The sequence below is a fragment of the Mastacembelus armatus genome, chromosome 15 (genome assembly GCF_900324485.2).
Source record: "Mastacembelus armatus chromosome 15, fMasArm1.2, whole genome shotgun sequence".
Classification (NCBI taxonomy): Eukaryota; Metazoa; Chordata; class Actinopteri; order Synbranchiformes; family Mastacembelidae; genus Mastacembelus; species Mastacembelus armatus.
In genome coordinates this window covers 6,540,772-6,562,565 of record NC_046647.1, presented here as the reverse complement: position 1 = coordinate 6,562,565, position 21,794 = coordinate 6,540,772, and the positions used below count along the sequence as shown (strand labels likewise).

The window sequence follows — 21,794 nt, the reverse complement described above, 5'->3', positions numbered from 1 at the left end:
TGTTTTGTATGGAGGGACAAGCATACTCACAGCAGCCAGGGCTCTCATCAGCATTGCAGAGCAGCAGGGCGAGAGAGAGAGAGGGAGAGCGAGAGTCTCCTGGGCCGAGCCCACTGGGAGCGACCTGGGGACTTGCAGCCTTTTGAAGTGGTAATTTGGCAGGACCCGAGGGAGGGTCTCCAAATTGAAATGTCTTTTGACGACCAGAGACAGCCAGCATTGTCGCCTGATTGAGCCACCTTCAGGGATAAAGAAAGGGAGAGAGACAGGGAGAAAAAGACTGGGACATGGAGAAAGGACACAGTTTGATTTCACTGTTACGGATAGCAGTAAACAATCTATTTAATCAATCTATTGTCTTAAAAATAGAAAATACACTATTTTGCCTACAGTCACAGAATATGCAGCTGCTGTTGCAACTGCTGTTTGTCTGTGTCAGTTAATGACCAGATTAACAGAGAAAGAGGTTGCACACAGCATAGTCTACACCCTTGAATGATACAGGCACATGAATTAGAGAGCCTGAGGTTAAAACACAGCCTGGTTTTTATTACAGCTGACTGTAAACTACCAATGGACTGCTGTATACTGCAGAGAGCCAACAAAGACAATTAAAATTAAGCTGGAGACATTTATTTAAATACAAAATTAGGTTATACATTCAAAATGTTCTGCTGGTTTGTTTCTGTTTCACTTTCTGTTGCCGAAGCAGAGCCTAATGTCAGGGTGGACCTTTGACCTCCTGTAATCATTCAGTATCTCTTGACTATCCTCCTCTTTTTTCCTCACCACCTCATCCTTCTCTTACAGAGACACACGCACCTTTGTAGAACAGACGAAAGGAGCCACAGTCACTCAGAGGTGAGGAAAACTTTTAGCTTCTGGATGATTGAATTCATGAGCCTCCTATTGGGAGCCAGGTGCCAACCTGGTGGTCCAACTCCCCAGAGGACCAGGATGAGGTGCTTGTCTCAAGCCCCCCTCCCTTTCATAGCCTAATTCTGTCAAGCATCCCCCACCCTGCATGATGCACATTGGCCCTTACATAAGGGGCCTGGTGAGGTCCCCCCATCTCCATCTGTTTAACTGCACCAAAGCACAGCACAGGAAGGGAAATGAAGGGAGGGGAACAAATTCAGTAACTTCTGGGAGGAGGATATGAAGAGGTAGTGACAGTTATCCAGACTTATCAGTTATCCAGAGTCTATCAGAGGTGTGCAACAAAGACACAGTTTCAGACTGAAATTAAATTTACAAAAACAAGCACTGGTATGGGCTTAGGTATTTAAAGCATTCTTTGTATCTAAATGACCTTAGCTCAGTGCAGCCCATATGGGAGATAAAGACAATTGTTCTTTGTTCTTCAATAGCTTACACTGTAGTGAATGTAGGACTTTGGTTTCCTGCTGTTTCATATTGACACATTAACATTTTAAACCATGGCAGCAGTGCAGCTTTAATCAAAAACAAAACTAAGAGTCAACAGCCATGCTAGGAGCTCTGTGAGGCTTTAATGCTCATTGTAAAGAAAACCAAACTGTTGCAAAGATAAAGGTTGAGGTCCAAATCTAAGTATCCTTTTTCCAGTTGCATATAAAGAATGAAATACTTCACTTCAGACGGTGTGCTTTTTCTCACATAAGTCTTTGAACGTTTATATAAAGTATGTTTATATACATGCTCTTATTATGGATCAGGAAGAAATGTTTTACATTTTTTTATAATTGCTATATAAGTTTGAAGTGTTGACATTTGGTCACATGCAAATGAACAGTAAGTACAGTCACTACTTTCAGATATTTGTCCATAAAACAAACTGCTGGACAAACTGAAATCTTGACCAGGGACCAGCATTACAAAGAGATCATAGTCTGTAATGCAGTGTTAGGCCAATCTTAAATTTCCTCTTAGGCTGGGGCTGCCAGGTAACCAGTTTCACTCTATATGCCCCAAACTGACTCTGAGCTAAGGCCCACATTTCCATGGTAACAACCAATGATGCCTGCTGACCAGTGGCACCAAATAACACAAAGAAAAAACATGACGCACAATACTGTGAAATGAGTAATGAGAAGTTTTTAGACAGCTCTGTAATCCGTCGGAAATATAGAGCCAATGTCTGCCATTTTCCTTAGTCCAAAGGAACAAAGCCTGACTGACAGGTCAGCAGAAGTATTGAGCCCTGCTGCAGTAAAAAACCATCTCAGCACTGCTGTGAAATATCCCTCTAACTGCTGAATTCTTCCAGAACACAAACGCAGTTATTCAGTCGGCCATGGATTTAGTTTGGAGAAAAGGGGTTAATTTACCCAGAAATCATAGATAGTCAAGAACTAGGCAGCTTTGTGCAAAGGATGACTATAGATATCTGTCTGGGGCCTGAGGTCTAAGCTGGTGAAAAACAGCCACTGGTGATGATGCTTAATGAAATGTCAATGGATCACCGAAATCATCAGGATTCATCACCTGCTGACCATAAATATCGGTATAAGAATTTGATAATCCGTCTCACAGATGTAGAGATATTTCTCTAGAAAAGTCCAAAATTGGATCCGGTTTCATGAAGTGAGATGTCAGAGGATCACCGAAATCAGAAGGGGTCATCCTCTCAGAACCATGAATGTGTTAAGCAGATTTCATTGCAATCTATCCACTATCTACCTGGGACATTACAATAAAAGCCAAAACTGGTGACATTAGAGGAAAATCAGGACATCACTAGAGCTAAACTGATAACATGCCTAATCATAACCTCACTCAGGGAATTGCAGAGCTATAAATCTAGAAAGTAATTTGTGCCTCATTCTCTTCAACGAAGACAGTAAACTGCACAGCAGAGTTAGGCGTGATGTTTGCTGAGTGCCCTGAGCCTTCGTTTGTTGCTAATGAGAATGACAGATTCCCCAAATTGCCAATTCAAGCCTAAAGACAACTACAGGTGTTCGCTGTGTTACTGTTCAGGAAATATTAAACCCCCATCCTGTCAAAGTGTCAAATTCTTACAGCACGTTTTGCTTTGGAAAGGTTGTGCTAGTGAACTTGCTCCTACTCACTGGCAGATGCGTTGCAGATGAACAAGCAGCTTTAGTTTCCTTTCTCTCCCATGGAGTGAGATGTTTCTGCTTAACTCTGCAAATTTGCCTCACTCAAATGCTGCTGGAAAAGGAAAAACTAACAAAAACAAAAAAGAATGGCTGTTAGAGTGTGCTCAATTAAAAGCAGCTCCTCATGAGACAGTGTGATGCTGGGGGAACTGTAGCATACACTGGTTTGCCATTGTGTTTTTTTTTTTCAGCTATTTGCTTTGCAGACATATGTCCAACAGAAAACAGAAGGCTGGAAGGATGCAGCACCTTGGATTTACTGTATCAGCACAGTACACACTGATAACAGTAAACAGGGACTCTCCATGCCTACAGCATACGCCACCATCACACCACAAATGTGCTGCTGCTCATCAGACCTTGAGCAAATACTTTTGTGTTTGTCTCACTAAATGGGCATGTCTGGGTATTTGACCTCAGTGCAGCCGCTATTACACCTCATTGTAGTGTCATACACTGGAAACCTTACTTACATGTTGTTCAACATGAAGAGAAGAGTCCACTAAATATATACTGATTAGATTTAGATTTGGTTCCTTATCTATATATATCTATATCTATATATAGCTATGTGTATATATATCTATCCATATACATATATATATATATATCTATCCATATACATATATATATATATATATATCTATCCATATACATATATATATATATATATATATATATATATATATATACCGTTACACTATTTACAATAGCATTAGCAGAACTTGAAACTTCTGCCACCAAGTGGTGGTTTGGAAGAATGATGTTTCTATGTTTTGGGCACTAAAAATACACAGGGGATGCTTTAATATAAATCACTTAAATAGTTTTTCATTTATCAGTTTACTTCATCCAAAGTGCAGTAAAGGGAACCAAACCTAAATCTAATCAGTATCTGCAGCTCAACCCTTTGCCCTTAAACCAGCAGCAGTTCTCTTTGGTTTGATCTGCACACAAACTTCTGCACAATAATTTGTATTTGGTAAATAATAATTTAGTCCTGCTTACCATAAGTACAGCAATACTAAAATGGTATTATGTACTATACATGCAGCTAAAATAAGAATGAAGGCCTAGTAATGTAGTCCTGCATTAGAAAATAAACATGTGAGGTTACTTGTGTCCTGCATACAAAAAAAGAGTAAAAGACACAATGAAATATATCCTTAAGTGTGGTTTTACAAAATCTCAGCCTCCACAAAGCTTCAGTTAGGGAAGCTCATATGCATGCTGTTAATATGTAATCTGATGTATGTAGTAATAACAAAATATAAAATACTTGCAAGGATTTTAATGCTATTCAAGCCCTCTGTGTAGTGGTCATCATCTGTATCTTTAGCATAGAGATTTTTTCTGCTAAACTATGATGTGAGATGACCTTAACTGGGCCAACATGCTCATCTGAGACATAGCTTTCTTTACTAAACCCTATGATGTATGACTGCTGCTCTTAATGGTGCAAACGTAGAGGTTCAGAGAAAAGAGCACAGTTTCATCTTTGCCTGGTTGCACCGGCCTTGACATGCCATAGCACTCCCTGCGATACACACTTGTGTGTGCGTGTGTGTGTGTGTGTGTGTGTGTCAGTGTCTCACTTCAGCACACCCTGAGAGTCCTTGTCCAGAGACCTTGAGTGCTAAAAAGCATGGGGGCCCCTCTCCTGGGAGAGAGAAAGGGAGCAAAGAAAAAAACCTGGACAGATAAGGAACTTTTCCACTGACAGGAACAAGCCGTCCTGAACATTTCCCATCTTCCATGCTCTGCTTCTTACATCCACAGCATGTGCCAGATAGGAGATAATAACTGTAACAAGTTTTCTGTTAACTAGAGTGATTTGAGCATAACAGACAATGAACTTTGCAGAGAGATTCGAGGCGTGAGTGTCAGTGTAGCGAGCAGTTTTGTTTTTGTTTTTTTTTTTTTTGTTTTTTCCTCCAAAGACATCTGTTGTGTCCACAGGTGTGATGAAACCAAGGGGGAGGATAAGTGCTTCGTGAACACAGACAACAGCTACTTTGTTGTTCTCAAACATCTTCAAGGTCCCTGTGAGGGATAAATGGCCAACAGGATGAGCTTTCCCTGGAGACAATCCTCTGGAGCTTTACGAGGTAGGTTCTCTTCACGCTTCATGTGTTCTATATAAACTGACTCACTTGGAATATGTTATGCAAACACTTATATCCTCAGTGCTTTTTAAAGATAGACTATGCTTTTTGTTTGACTTTTACATTCACCAACCAAAGTGATTCTGCAGATGTCAAGCAGTTTCAGCAGTCGGACAACAAAAGGATATGTAAGTTATTACTTCTGCTGTGCATGCAGTCATGACACTGACTGGCTTTTTTCATTCCTTCCCTCCAGGTCTCAGCGTGCGGCAGCAGGGCAGCAAGGCAGGACTCGCTGTTCCTTTTTCCTATGCATATACCTTTTTGAGATGTAACTTTAAAGAGGCATAGGGCATGGGAAAATGGGGCTGCAGAGGTATTCCACCAGACAGACAGGCATTTCATCATCCTCTCTGCATGGCAGCTGACCGCAAATCACACACATGCACACACAGCCATCGCATGCTCCACGCTGCTGTGGACGGAATCAAACACAGGTCATTTTTGTGTTTCTATGATTTTGATCACATTTTATCACTCTCATTCATGATGATGACATTATGTGTAAAGAGTTGGGTGATTTTGCATTATTGCAGTATTATTGTTCATTTAAAATCTGTTTAACTAATTATTTATTTGCTGTTGTTCTGAATAAAGATGTATTTGTATGAGATACAGCATTGTGCATTCTGACTCTGTAAACCTTAAGGATATTTAATATGAGGAGGCTCAATCCCGTAAAAAACTCACTGTAATCATTTTTACATTATTAGTTTTACCTGCATATAAATGACTTAGGGTGGTGATACACTAGGCAATTTTTTGGGCAACTCTGATGAGCAACATTGCCCGTGAAATTGCCTCAGTATTGCTGCTTTAATCCCATAAAAACAGGAATTTGTAACTGATTTAATGTTGTTTTTAGCCTTTTGTCTGCCACTAAATGTGTTGCCAAAACTGCCCAGTGCATCACCATCAGACAACTTGTGGTCTACTACAGCCTCTATTCATTTTATGTTTTTATGAAGTTTTTATGAAGTCTATGACTGGGACTGCACATACACTAACTTACATAAATATATTTCTCATTCTGAAAACATGAAAACACATAGAGGTGTGAGATTTAATGTGATTACTGTGAAGTTTCTTTAAAATACCAATAACCTAAGAAATATAATACTCCATTCCAAGTAATTCCGGTTCTTACTTCTACTACTACAAAAGTATCAGAAACAAAATGTACAATTAAGGTATTTGTTCTGCAACAGACTGTATCTCCACCAGTGCATATGTAGCATTTTACTGTTGTAGCTGGCTGATGTGGAAATTATTTGAATTGTAGTGAAGTCTGGCTGTTTCCAACATAAGGGCTGCACCCCTTCCAAAGAGACACATAATAAATCCAAGGGGTCATCAGATGAGTCATGAGTATAAAGATTCATTTTTACACCTGATTTTTACACTTGATTTGTGTGTGTGAAATAATTGTTATTAATAGGTAAACTATGGGGCCTTTGAAAAAGATCTTTAAATGAAACCATATAAGAATGTTAGAATGTTAGAGGGGCAATAATTAATTTGGGGGAAATAAATCTGGTGGGTGTGAGATAATCAACCAGGGTGGTAGGAAGAAAAAACTAGGTTCTTCTTTGCATTACATTTACTTTTATTTTGAAGTATACCTGTAGTTTCCACCACTGATGAATGGTCATATAAATTATTAAACTGGCATTTGTGACTTGTGACTTCCACTAGCATCCAAAGGTGGATTCAACATTTACAGCTGAAATACAATACCTGAAAGCCCTATACTGTAAGCTTAATTCCATCAGTGTCATCATTAGATGATGCTGAAGATCTCATTAGCAGCTCTCTCATTGAACTTGTAAACAACCCTTGGCCTCTCCCCCAGTGACCCAGCATAGGCTCCAGCGCGTCTGCTGCCATCCAGCTGCAGCTTTACAGCGACTGTTAGCACCTATTCACCTACCCACTCACCTGATTCAAAAGGATCAGTAGAACACTCATTGTCATTCAACTCACCAGCTCGTTGCCTTCAATGGATCATTTATTGATGCTCATGTTATTATTAAAGGCAGGAACTATTCCAGTTAATGCTGCAGGCTGAGGCCTTGCATTGCCTTGCCTTATGGTTTGTGCAGAGATGCCATACTGTATAAATGGATGTATGGTCCAGTAAGCTTTCAAATGAATAATAATGAATAATATTCTTATGATAGCGGTCACTGGTGCAGGGCATTTCAATAGCCTCCTCTGATAATTGTGCCTCCATGGTGGGAGGTCTCAGCATTTATTTTCTTTTAAAGGTGCGTGTACATGCAGGGAGCAGGTCCAACTGGATTACCTCAAACAAGCTGTGAATCAGGCATCTGACTGTCAACATAAAAACGGCCAAATGATTCAGATCTGAATTGCACAGCGTATATGTGCAGTGAATGCAATCACTCCACAGGCACATATTTATTCTGCAGCCGAAGATCAAATCGTAAATGAACAACAAGAGCATGACAACACATGTCATTCGCCCATTTAGCTGGTGCCACCTAATAACTTGAACGTGAGGCAGTATAGCCTACACCTTAGACAGACTTGAGGGCGCCGTCCCTCCGCGTCCTTTCAAGTAAGTGCGAATCGTACAATGGGCAGACAATAGAGTTCAATGGATCTGAATGATCTAGCAATTACCTCCACTTTGATGTCCCTTTGAAGATGCAAATCTACAACGAGAGGGCGATCGCAGCTTGGAGCCATGCCACCAGACGCCAAATCAAAATATTTGCAGGCAGCAGCCGGAGACAACATCTCTTTAAGCGCTCCACGGGATTGAAACAGTTCGGCCCGGGGGCTTGTTATTACTCAGAATGATTCTGGCCACTGTGAAGTTTCTTCAAAGAAGAAGAGAGAGGAGAAAACAGAAAAGTCGAAAATAAATCACAACAGGATCGCAATATGGTGGAAACAGGAACAGCAGACTGCAACATTTGGTCCCTTTGGTGCATTCCAACATCAGTGTTGGAACAGATGGCAACGCACTGGAACTGCGATGGCTTTGCTATTCACTGAAAGTTTTTCACTTACAAATTTCATACTAAACTTATTCAGTCTGTTTGCATATGTATCATACTTTATATAATTCAAAACCGAGTGTGCCCTTTAATACGTTACCAATATAACTGGAGAAAACACTGTCAATATTCAAAATAATACTGAATGAAAGAGTGAGGAGGCGATTTATATTCTCAAATTCAGTTTTATTTGTGATTTAAGGCGCAGAATATTTGCTGCAAATATATTTACATTATTTTATTTACAAGAAACATCAATATATACTGTGGAGTGCTTCGAACATATTAAAAGCGATTATTCACTACTACTCTTTGTTGTTTTTTAAGAAAGAGCAGCGTGGGAAAAAATACATCTAGATTCTAGACAGGAATTTGGTTGAAACATCTGGCAGCGTTCAGAAGAGGAGGCAGGGCAGCAGAGTGGGAGAGGTGCTGGCGCAGGGGAGCGGAGAGCGATGGCGCGTGGAGCGGCAGCAGTTGCGGGTAGAAGGCGCTGCCGGTGGGGAGCTGTCCGCTCAGGACGGAGTGCTGAAACAGCAGAGGCGGCAGCAAAGCGGCGGGGACGGACAGAAACTCAGACCGCACATCCTGCACCTCCCGTTTGAGCTTCATCCGCCTGTTCTGGAACCACGTCTTCACCTGGAGAATTGAACACACACATCAACTATTGCGCTTTTACGCACGGTTACGCACAACTTTAAAATCACACACCAGGAGCTAACTTAGCATTACACAGGGCTATTAAACCTAGGCGTAGGCTACACAAATAAATTATTACTCATTTTGCTGGGACTTTGTTGGAAAGCTGTACGATATCTCACATATTGGCAGCTCTCTCTCAAACCAACCTGAGTTTCGGACAGGTTCAGCCTGTCTGCAATCTTTCTCCTCTGTGTAGCTCCCAGGTATCTGTGCTTACTGAAGGTGTTCTCCAGTTTGCTGACCTGCTCTGAGGTGAACTTGGTCCTCAGCCTCCGCTGCTGGGTGGCTTCACCTTCGCTGTCATCCCCCACCTCGCTCTCAGACCCCGAGGTGTAGCCGCAGCTATCTGGATGGAAGAACAGTGCAGTTCAATTCATTTAGTCACAATCAATACCCACAGAGAGGCCTGTTGACCCCAGCTCTTAAGACAAAGTTTATCAGCGAACTTACTGTTTGGGGAGGTCGGGGAGTATTGGCTTCTTGATTCCTTTGTAAATTCCCCCATTTCACTATGGGCGCTTGAATGAAACGCTGCATCTTTAGCCTGCAGAGTCATCTCGTCATAATAGCTTTTGGAAAGCCACTCTATAGAGAAGTTGGCCATGTTGTATTCCCCCAGTGGTTTCAACAGGTCTGTTTCTCTGCCCCTTAGGTGACTCTTGGCCTCATATAGGAGGGGCACACTTCTTTATTTGCATATGCACAGAGATCTCAGCGGAACGATAGAAACTTGATGGTCGTTGTAATTGAGGTTAATAGAGGCTGGGCTGCGGGTTTTCTCACGTCCATGGATGACTGAGGTGCTGTGGCGCCAGCATGTCTGAGTATCAGTTACCTGGCATCTCAGACTAAATGATCTCTGCAAAAAGTGATTCAGGGCTATATCCGCCATTGATCACGGGATGATTAAGCAAAATACCAGCGATTTCGCCCAATACATTCATAATGGAAATATCCTCTGTTCTATGAAATGACCAAAAGCATCAAATAACAGTACATTTTGTTACTTGAGTCATATGTTGGTGATTCACAGTGGCATTTTTAAAGGGTTTTACTTCTCAGATCTGGAGAGTCTGACTCCAGGCTGTCATGGCTGTGAGTGATTCAATGTCTGTTTGCGCATCAAGCAACCTGCTGATGAGGGCTTTGTCTTTGCGGGGTGTGACCTCAGTCTGAAAGCACCCACAGAAAGTGAGAAAGGGACGTTTGATCTTTTCTGACCTATTTGAAAGAGACATTTTGCTGAAGGGCATCTGGGCTTCAGGTAACCTGCAAGGCTCATAGCAAACTGGTGCTTATATTGATTTCACACCAAAGGTAATCAAAAAAATACAATTTACATATAAGCGTTTATACCTACCAGGTATCTATCTATACTTGCACTAGACGTATTTAGGGTCCTAAGTCAAAGAGTCTTGAAATAAGCTCCTATACAGGCCTAGAGCTCGGTATTTATTACTCTGAGTTATCTTAAACGTGTTGTAAATCATGCTTTCTATATCTCCAAACCTCATCACATAATCAGGTTTTAACCTCAGGCCTCAGACTTCAAACCAGTGATCAGATACTTTGGACACACAAAACTCCAGACTCTCTGGAGCCAGGCCTGGGGAGAGGGGGGGGGGGGGGGGGGGGGGTGTAGTGTTAAACTGTGTAAACTTATCAATGAGCAGCTTAATTAGAACTAATTGTAGACTGTGATCTCCCTGTTAGCTGCCGTTTGAAGTGCAGAGATGGGGAATTAACAGCGCATCTGAAAGCAGAGCGCATAATCAGTGTTTGCTGACAGGTTAAAGGCAAAAAACGCAACCAGCACAAGCTCCGTTTGAGACGGTATCGGACAAATAGTGATTTGCTGGATCTGTCAAAATGACAGTGATTTAATTTGTTATGACTTGTTTGTATGAACCTTGTTAGACTGGGCTTTAGTCACATATTATCTGGCCATTATGAGAACTTCAGGAGATCCATACAATGAGTTGTGATAAAAATCTTCAACCTTTATGGGCAACTGCCATTGTTATCAGTACAGACGAAAGGCAGGATGACCCATTCATGTTAAACTAATCCTACAATAAAGACAATATCATCAGCTGAGTCTTTACTGTATCTAATGATGGCGCCAGGCCCAACAGCTGTGTTTGGCATATGCAAAGTAAAGAAAACAAAGTCTTTTGCTGCAGTATAGAAGATAAACTTTATTTCATGATAAATAGACTTTTCGATGAATTATATACAACTTTTACAGCACATATAATAATATCACAGCCAATAAAACAACTCTGGATTGCACTTTTTCGAGTTCTAAGTGTTTCGGTCGGAAAAGTCTCTAGTTGTCTCAATTGTTCAGTAGACGTGGGGGTTGTGGATCATCAGATGTGGAGGGTGACTAGGGGGCATCTGCTGCCGGAAGACCATCTGCGGGACAGACAGCGGGTAAAAGGCCGGGCCGGTGGCCGGGTAGTGGTGTCGCTGTCCGGCCACACCGTGGTACTGAACCACAGGCTGGAACATCATCGGTGGAACTTGCGGAGCGAGGTAATCCTGCATCTCCCGTTTAAGCTTCATCCTCCTGTTCTGGAACCAGGTCCTCACCTGAGAAGGAAAAATAAAGTTATTATCCAGTGCAACCACTAAAGCGACTACAATCATCAAATGATACCGGGTTGATTTGTTTGCACTGACAATGGCTACATACCTGAGTTTCTGAGAGGTTCAGCTTCTGTGCCGTCTTCACTCTTTCTCCAGCATCCAGGTATTTGTGCTTGGTGAAGATCCTTTCCAGTTTGCTTATCTGCTCGGGGGTGAACTTCGTGCGCACACGGCGCTGTGGTCCATCTTTCTCCACCTCGCTTCCCTCATCCACAGAGAGACACTCCGAGGACGCTGCTTCACTCTCATACCCGGAGGAATAGCCGCTGATTTCTGAAACTGAAGAAAGGAAACCTGCTCACAAACACTGCTGCTGCGTCAAGGCCTAAGCACTGCTTTGAAGTTAGGAGCTGTAATGCTGCTTACCCGGTGAAGTGCAACTTGTCGGACGAAAATGTGAGCACGGACTGGAGTCCTGGTTCCCACTGCTTTCCACTGGCTCATTGGGTTCAGCGGGTTTCGATGGTTTAGGTTTCGGCTGCAGGTAACTCTTGCCAAAAGTCGGAGGACGCGGCTGCACCATGCAGGGAATATGAGGTCTACAGGTTGGCGCAGTATCCATGCCAGGTCTGTGCTCCTCGGTCAGCTCGGCGTTGTGATGGCTCTGGGCCAGCCAGTCCACAGAAAAGTATTTCACCATGTTTCCAGTGCTGCTAGGTGACCTGTAAATCCACCAAATGTCAGAGGGAGTGTGTGGTAGCAGCTCCTGGCCTGGGTCAGCTTTTATAGCGCTCTGGGCCCCGCCGCCATTTGCATATGTAGAGGCTCTTGTTAACGCCTGATAGTTCCCGATGATTAGGGGTTAATGGCTCGTTATTGAAGTCTTTACATATCCTGTGAGTGTGTGAAGACCTGGCGCCGCTGAGTCTGTGAGAACCCTCCTGAGCTCATACATTTGTCCGCCCCGACTGAAACTGGGATACAGCTGTATCTCATGCAACAGATACTGTTCACGTTGGTTTCAACATTATGTTATTACATATATGCTTTTCTGTTTTACTCATTTATCCTACTTGTATCTATTAGCTTTGTAATAGTTACTCACTGTAACTGAGTCTGATCATTTGTTATGTTATACAATGACAGGGGTTGTTTTGAAGGTTGGTACTAGATGATGCTTTTACTTTTTGTTGTCACTTCTGTAATTTTGCTTAAATAACGTTTTTAACGCAAGATGTGCACTTATTTTTAATGTGGCGTTGCTTATAAGTAAATGATTTTAATATTTCTTCCACTGTTGGATATTATGACATATCCAATGGGACCTGATGCGTGGTAAAGGGTATTATCTGCTTCAGTACCAAACCCAAAGTGAATCTGGAGCCGGGCCCTAAAATGATTCTTTGTTTTTCACAGCTGTGTCATTTGGCTTCTGGTTACGGATGATTTAGTAAGTTTCCATTTAAAGTCATAAGCCAATCAGTAACAGATATCTAACTGTGATTAAAGGGGAAATAAGCTTAATAAAGAAACCGCGCGTAAAACGCGCAGATAGACATTTAAAAGGCGAACACCACACTTTCTGCAGTGTAACCTCACGAAAAGTCAACAAATTTCCCTCGTGAAAGCTTCACCTCAGTGTTTTACTTGTGCAATCAAATGGGGACACAAGCAATTCTCTGTGGTTTCGTATTGACATGTCTTTGATACCCTGGTGAGCGCTGGCGCCAGTTACCCAAAGAGCCAGCATTTGGCACTGGCGCTTCAAACATTGCAGATCAAAGGTATTACAGTAGCAACACAATTACAGCTGACTGTCGGCCTGTTCAAATGTAAATATGCTAAAACAAGCTGCAAGGAAGCTGAGAAACCCCTCTAACGCAAACCAGCCTTAGAAAAGACGTAATCTTGTGTCTGGGATTCTGAATAAACTACGTTTTAAATCAGCGTTAAGATTATCCAAATTAGGCGCAGACATTCAATGCAATTCAATTTTATTTTATTTGTATAGCGCCAAATCAAAATATAAATCATCTCAAGGCACTTTACAAAAACTAAAAACAAAACAAATCTCTTATGAGCAGCACTTGGTGACAGTGAAGAGGAAAAACTCCCTTTAACAGAGGAAGAAACCTCCAGCAGAACCAGGCTCAGTTTGGGCGGCCATCTGCCTCGACCGGTTGGGGTGAGTGGATAGAGGAGAGAGAAAAGAACAGCAACAATAAACAACAAATAGACACTGCAGGTCGGTGGGGCCAGTAACTGCACATCAGCAATATACAGCTCCAGGACCAGGGACACCTGCAGAAGGTACAGAGAGAACAGAGAGAGAGGGAGAGAGCACAAACTAGGGGAGAGAGAGAGCACAAGGTTAGTGACATTGTAGTACGTTTCATGAGTTAAATCTTCAGTGCTGTCTGCAAAGTGTTGCCATGGCTGCTGACAGTATCACGATATGCTTTAGGTGCTAAATAATCCGACACAACTTTCCAGCAGACAGTGTCTGACCCTTGGGATTTGCGCCCCACCCTGCATGCAGCAGCTCCGGGACAAAGCCTCTAAACCGATCGTTTAGTTATACGACAATGCAGATAAGATACTGGGCCTAGTTGTCTTCTTTATCGGTGATCTGTCGATGTGGAGGCAGGAGTCCCTTCAGCCTTTCAGAGCTCTTTATCTCTAATGCTTTGAAGAGCTGCCCTGATCCCGTTAGATAACAATAAAAAGCTCCCGGGACGTCGCCTTCACACTGCGCCTATTTCCTCAGCTCTGCTGGTATGGCTCTGTCTGTCTGTCCCAGAGAAAAAGCTGCGCTCATTGTATTCTAATTTTTACTGGGAGACTGTAGTGTGGAAAAAGCAAATCATTCCCTGGGTAATACTGTTGTGCTGCCTGGATGTGGCACACTCAGATTTTTTAAGTCACACAGTAAACAAATGCTTTCAGTTCTGGAAATTAAAGTGATTTTATTGGAGCCAGGTCACGAAACCTCTGTAGTGTCCTGGAGAGTCAGGGCCTGTGGCACAAGAGACTACTCAGAACCTTGACACAAGGTGAAAGAGAAACCTCCCTCCTATTTACCATTTAAAAAGAATTAAAAGATGCAATAAACAGTTTACAGCATGCTATAATGTAGTTGTAAGCAGACAAGGTGTTTATTAATGCATAGCGTTTGTCAACAACCTTTCATGTAAAGACATATTTCAATGTCATTACAACTGTGTTTTATTGTGTTATCATTATTATTATTATTACAAGTTTATATACAAGCGTCCACTTCTGTGTCCACAGGAGGAGTTTTAATTGGTAACAAATACACTGTTCAGTACTGACATCTGCTTACAACATTACAGTCTGTTAAACCATTTATTCCACATTGATAAACTGAGTATGAATGATAAACAGGGGGGGTGAAAATAAATAAATCAGAAAGTAGACATCCTCCAGGTTTTGCCTTACTGTTAGCATAATGTACGTGAGGCGTTATTAGTGCTTCCTTATAATATGTTACAGCTGATTATTACTGATGCTCAAGCAGGTGGAAACAATCTGGAGTATATTGCATCTTTTATAAAATCATCATATTTTCATGTAAATTCTTAACCTGCAAAGTGTAAGGATAGCTATCACATATACTGGAGTAGTAATGTAAGTATAAAATATGAAAATAATCTTCTCAGGTCAAATTTTCCACCAGCCACATTTCAACAGCTAAAAATCAGATTTAACATTGTTTTATGACCTTGATACCTCATGATGCCTTAGGAACAGTATCCTCTTAAGATGTGTCACTGACCAAACACATGCACATACACATATGTGACAGCATACTGTACAGCTCTTCGTCTGTGAATGACCAAAGTCTTGAGTGATAAGAGGAAAAAATGGCCCAAACCACAAGCCTAACACACTGTAAGGTCCTATGGAAAGAGAGAAAACCCAGCTCCAACTCTCCCAGCACATTCCCACAATGACAGATGTAACAAGGTTGTAACCTGCCATGAAGCCATTCTATCATGGATATTGTCTGACAATAATGCGCTTTGGCAAGAGAGGGCTTATAAAATCTCATTTATTTGGCTAAATTAAGCAAATCTTCATAGCACGTCACATTCCATCTCCATGGTGTGTTTCGCAGCAAAAGACCATGGCAGACAGAGAGCAGGCAGGAAAATAGAAAAATAGAATAACTGAACATCATTTCTCAAATAACATTTTGCTCACTGACATCTCATTATGTTCCCTGTAATTGTATTACTCAAGGTATTATGACAGAAAACTTGTCTAGCGTTTGCATTTCCTGACACACTATTGATAGAAATGCAATTATTTCACACTGTGCTGTTTAAATGGAATGAATATGAGATCAATCCAGTCATATAAACATCATTTGGTAAACTCCTAATTGGTAAACAAACAGATCTACCCGATGTAGGCTATGCAAAATACATGACCAATTTACTGTCCATTAATTCTGCTTCATTTTGTCTTGTTTCCTATAAGTCAGACAGATTTTATTTTAATGTCTGAAATAAAACCAGCAGGAAATGAGCTGCTGGTTTCCCTCCCTGTGCTTTGTGCACTGAATTCCATTGCTGGAAAAGTGCATATGACAAGGTCTGCTGTATGCTGAGTTAAGTAACAATAATATCATTTAGGAAATGCACATTATAAGCACATTAAATAACAAACGCTGTGACTCTCATGGTGGTTTAAGGGAAAAAGTCAAGGGACCATTAAAGTCAGTAGGATCCACAAATGTCTACTAATAACTCCAGTACAAATTTGAGCGTGGATTAAAGTGGTGGACCAAGTGGTGCAACTTTCATCATTGTGGAAGAAAAACTGTAATATCAAAATAGATCTGTGAGGAAAACTACATGTAATAAACAGCAGTGTAATCTAAGGGATGTGATAGGAGAGTACTACTGACTTAGCATTTGTTGACAAAAAATGAACAAATATCAGAAGAAAAAAGTTTGGCAGCACTGCCGTGACAACAGAGGCATCTGAGCATCATGAGCATCATGACTGGGGCACGGCGCCTCTGTCTGGGATTGGACATGGAGTGTTGGAGTGGTGTCTGGGGCAACGCTCACTGGAAGGTGGCCTTTACCTTCCTCAGCGTGTTCTGGATCCTGCGTGTTTGTCGTTCGCTAGGCTGCTGAAAGTTGGCATCGTTGTCAGCGGCCAAGAGGTGAATGTCAGAGGTGGCGAGCCTGGCGATGCGGCGCCGAAGGTAGGCCTGCAGCTCCCAGTCTGGGCTGTAGGTGTACACTGCCTCCTGGAAGGCGTGGACCTGACTCACAACCTTTGCTATGCTCCTACAGTCAAATAGGTTGATGAGGAGAGGGAGCAACACAAAAGGGGAACACAGAAAAAAGCAGGAAAGTACAAAAAAACCCTCCATGTTGGTGCATATTCTACCTGTTCTTTCATAGCTGGCTTTGTCTGTGACCTCATTTGGACAGAGCAGGGATAACCCAGCGTCCACAGTAACCAGCTGTGTCTCTGCCTTTCCCTGCTAGATCTCCTGACCCCAGCATCTGGCTAAACCCTGTCACCTCTCAGCCTCTGGCCCAGAACCTCTTTTCCAATCAAACCCCATCCCATGGGCGCCATCTGGTGCAACACTGGCACCCAAAACAACAACCCAAATCCAACAGCTGCACCATTACCATCCAACCGCCACTTGTTGTGACCTCAGCATCTGGTCAGCCATATTGGGGTGATAGAGAAGGACATAGGAAAATGTGTCCTCATAGCAAGTTGGCCAACTTTGTCATAAATAGATACACAGGATGTTGGGGGATAGCTAATTTTTCAGATCATAACACTAATTGCTCATATTTCGTGTCACTACACGTGTTTCTCATTAACAATGAAGCATTCTTCTGAGATATTTTTCATTTTCCTGTCTACATTACATGGGAGAATGTTTCACGTGTGGGCAGACACCTGGTGTTTTTTGCTCGCCTTGAAACAGCTCTGTAGCAAAGCTTTGACCAGCTTCACATTATAACAAATAAAACATTTAGAAGAAAATAAGATTTTCTTCCATGGCAGTTTCACAAATACATGGATATCTAAGTATGGCAGACTCATTTTCATACCCTAACCGAGCAGATCACCCGAGTTTTTAAATTAAAGATCCTCTCTACCCAAATATGTGCTTGCTTATTTTTACTTCAAATATACACCTGAGCTTCACTGGATAGAATGAAATATCCCCCCACCTGAGCTTGGTCCACTTGTAGGCTCCAGTGGTGAGGGTGAAGGCTCCAATCTCCCGCTGCTGGATGTGCATAGCCAGGATGTGCACCGATGGCAGGGTGGGCCTCCTCCTCAAGTGTTCTCCCCCCATCAGACACAGGTCATCACTCTTTAGAAACACCTGAGAACAAAGCAATTTATTCACACAGTAAATAAGTTAGTTGTTACTGGAACGGAACATTTAGAAAATTTCCAGTTGTGTTTTTTTTTTTCCAGAGTGTAGTATGACCGAAAGACATCGTAGTTTTATCAAACTTAACCTCTTTACAGTTCAAATCCAAGACAGCACACAACTGTTATTACAGCTAAACTGGAAAGCTGGAAAGATGCATGTTGCTCGATGCATCAGGTTCTCGAGGGGAACTTACAGAAGCAGAGCCAGATGTAAGCTCTTCGCACACAGGCGATTTGCTTCAAGCTGTTTTTCTATTGATTTGTTTGCCCTGCAGCCCAGTTCCACAATATGTGACCAGCCTAGCCTTCAGTTACAAACACCACATGCACATGTGCACCTGCTCAGACACCTACGCACACACCTGCACGGCTCGTAGCTCCTCCAGGATCTCACACACCTTGGAAGACAGATGTTTCCAAGCCTGTTGGCAAAAGAGGAGGGATAGGAGTAAGGGGAATGAAGACTAATTATACCGTGGCTTTACTGTAACACAATGAATATGATCTCCCTTTAAATGAAAATATGGAAAATATATGGACATTTCACAATTAAAAGATGCCAACACTGCTGTCTTTTAATTGTAAGATTTTTTTTAATTACTTCTTCCAGGGGCCACATCCTTCATATTATCTGAATGCATTAATGCTAATTTATCATTTATAAAACTAATTAAACATCATCACACAAGTTCCATCACAGCTGAAGAAAACATTTAGCTCGAGGGCAGTAGACTTATTGCACCCAGACTCAGAATCTGTGTGAGAAGTAATTTATGAGATGCAGCCGTACTGGTAATTGCCTAACAATCACGTTCTCCAGAGCTCCGAGGACCTGCATGGCGGTGGCAAAGTTCCTTGATTCGTAGCAGTGTTTTCCTATCCACAGATACTTGGTCAGCAAAACAACTTGTGTCTGCAAGAGAGAAGATTTTCAATGAAGAAAAAAAAAAAACAAGAAAAATGCTAAACAAGGCAAAATGCAAAAACATAGGAGTCCTTGACACTGGTCTGCTTTTCTTGGCACTACTGCAGACTACATAATGAAGCTTGTCCAATGTAAAAATCAGAAAAAATACTTCATGTACTCAGTGATATCAGTGCACTGTGGACTGCCCTACATTTGCATTAATGCTGTTGCTCATTATTTTTTCATTTAACTAGAAAACAACATTTGTTGTGTGCACTGAACAACATTTTTTTGTGGGCATTCAGTTACACCGAACACTGCAAACATATGAAATGCGTAAGAATGTTGTGCACATGTAAGATGCTACATGCGAGCTGCAGTTTAGGTTGAAGCACTGAAAGTGTGTGAAGTGGTTACTGAAGTAAAGTCCAAAACGCATTTGAAATCCAGTTGAAGTCTAATCGCTGACAGCATATAAAATTTTAATTTCAAGTTTAAGCAATGAAGCTGTAGGCATTTGACTATATTACACCCTGTGTAACTCAATCAATTCATTAAATTATTTATTCAGCTGTCTGGTAATGCTATTGCATAAGTCAAAATGATCAAACGTTTTGCCAGTGTTTCTTTTTTAAAGTTTCTAGAGTCCCTAGAAATGCAAAATAACTCTTCTTGCCCCACATGGTCCTGGATCTGATAATGGGTAGTGATTTTTTTAGTTTGACCCTATGATGGCACTGTCAGCGTTATTAGGAATAAATACAGACACACTGATTAGAGTGTTTTTCTTTAATTGTGGAGGATTTGCTCTGAACATGAAAATGCACCTGGAGCTAATAAAATTATTTTTGTGTTACTCGACAACCATAACCCTTTAAAAGCAGTAATGATATGCAACAATGCTATCTCGCAATAATACACCACAATATGAGCTCTGTATCAGTCAACAGTCAAGCCACCGTCCAAACAGCACTCCCAGTAGAAGACAGGACTGATAATGGAACCTCAACCCTGACTGTTTCAACCTCGCTGCTATAAACATGCAAGTATTTATTTAGGATAAAGCCAGAAGACATCTCAAGTGCATACAGTTCTGGTAAAACCTCTGCCTCAAGGCTTTTGTGACCGTGGCTGGAGAAAAGAGACACCTCTTCCAAAACTGCTAGACTTTAAAATACGGCTTCATCTGCCTCGTCTTCACATTAGGTCACTAAGGACCAGAGTTAACAGGGGTGCTGGGAAAAACACCCATGTGTTTATGGATTAAAGAGTAAGAGGTGAAAGCACCTGAATTAGCTTGTGTGTTAGCGCTGCAAGTAAAGTGTGAACAATGAAATCAGTTCAAATGTAAGCTCAAGCTGAAACACCAGAGAGTTTAAGTGCGCTGGAAATAGCATCAGTTGAAGAATTTGAGCTTTCATGTCAGTATAAAAGATGTAAAATCTGAATGGAGGCATAGCAACTAAACTGAGCGCTTTATAGACTAAATGGAGTTTCTGTATGAAAGTATGGAGGAGAAGCTGAGGGACAAAAAAGCATTTATAATGATGATTTATCTTCACTGAGTTTCTCCTCAGCTTTTTGTAAGACATAAATGACATCTTTTAATAGAAAACTATTTTGAGTTTCAGACCCATATGGTCTTCTTTCTAAACATCTATAAAACCATTCAACCATGAGACCAGAGGACAAACAGAAAGTCTGGGACTGACATGGGAAAACAAAGTACAGGCTGTGACAGTAATAGCGGACTTTTTTTTTTTAACAGACCGTGTTAGTTTCATGAGCAATGTCTCCTCTCACCTTGACAGAGTCACAGGTGACTATTTCAGCAGAGATCCAGTTAGTGACACTGTCAGCATATGTTAGCAGCTGCTGGAGGGAGCTGTCTGATGGTGGCCCCTCACATACAAACAGACTGCTGCCCTCTGCTGGTGCAATGCTGTGCTGAGACACATTCCTAAAACAGAAAACAGAGAGGTAGGAAATCTATCCCAGCAACAAGCACAAAAATGATAAAAGCAATTGCCCAAAAACAAATAGCCCGAAACTTTGAAAATTGATTAATTGTAATATTCCACAATTCTCAACTGTGACATACGTTTCTTTTTAATTTTTAATTTTTGGGGTTTGGGAAATAAAAAAAGTGAAGCTGTCACCTCAGGTTACAGAAACTGCAATATGCTTAAGTGTTTTCCACAGTTTCTCACATTTTCTGTCTAACAGTTTCTCACATTTTCTGTCTAACTGAATGAGATAAAAAATATGTTTTGCTCAATCTGTTTTGTTTTTTTTTTTTTATTTTTGCGTTTTATTCATTTAACAATAAAACTAATTTAAAAACAATATTTATTTTAAGATTGTGTGTGAGAGCCCAAAAAAAGCTTTTCACAATTTTAAATCAGGGCTAATATAGAGTTACAGGAGCTTATGTTAATTCATATTTAGCAATAAACACAGTAGACTGTGGCAGGAGACTATAATAGTAATCAAAATGCTGTTTTTTGGTTTCTGCTAGTCTGCCATTCGTTCTGATAGAAACTAAACAGGCAGATTTCAATAAATATTTTTGACAGGAGTTTGCTTTGGACCACAGCCTACTATTTGCCTAACACAAACACTGTATCCTGACACACATGATGCTGAGTAAACTACAAATACACACTGTACTACAGATGGGTGAAGCTTAACAAATATGATAACACTGTATCCACCTAGATCACAAGGGGCAAGTGTTTAATGATTATGAAAATGAAGTGAATTAATTCCCTTGGCACACTCTAAACTACTGTGGGGGAGGTCGGATCTATTTGTTAGACAGTGCTCTCAAACGCAAATATCAGAACACCAA

At 41.3% G+C, this 21,794-nt stretch overlaps 2 protein-coding genes across 2 annotated transcripts in view; both read right to left on the bottom strand.

Moving 5' to 3' along the window:
* Nucleotides 1-11,343: 11,343 nt before the first annotated feature.
* Nucleotides 11,344-13,367, bottom strand: vox (ventral homeobox). The gene is made up of 3 exons (XM_026309737.1): nucleotides 12,016-13,367; nucleotides 11,696-11,928; nucleotides 11,344-11,592 (listed from the first exon to the last, which is right to left on the bottom strand). The coding sequence occupies exons 1-3, from the start codon at nucleotides 12,287-12,289 to the stop codon at nucleotides 11,344-11,346; spliced, it is 756 nt and encodes a 251-aa protein (XP_026165522.1). The 5' UTR covers nucleotides 12,290-13,367.
* A 1,638-nt stretch (nucleotides 13,368-15,005) lies between these two features.
* kndc1 (kinase non-catalytic C-lobe domain containing 1) overlaps nucleotides 15,006-21,794 on the bottom strand; it is a 34,649-nt gene continuing 27,860 nt past the window's right edge. The window contains exons 27-31 of the mRNA XM_026310070.1: nucleotides 20,747-20,903; nucleotides 18,827-18,949; nucleotides 18,399-18,458; nucleotides 17,826-17,983; nucleotides 15,006-16,913 (exon numbers count right to left, since the gene is read on the bottom strand). Coding sequence (XP_026165855.1) covers nucleotides 16,685-16,913; nucleotides 17,826-17,983; nucleotides 18,399-18,458; nucleotides 18,827-18,949; nucleotides 20,747-20,903 — 727 coding nt within the window. The 3' untranslated portion in view covers nucleotides 15,006-16,684. The remainder of the gene's footprint in view (nucleotides 16,914-17,825; nucleotides 17,984-18,398; nucleotides 18,459-18,826; nucleotides 18,950-20,746; nucleotides 20,904-21,794) is intronic.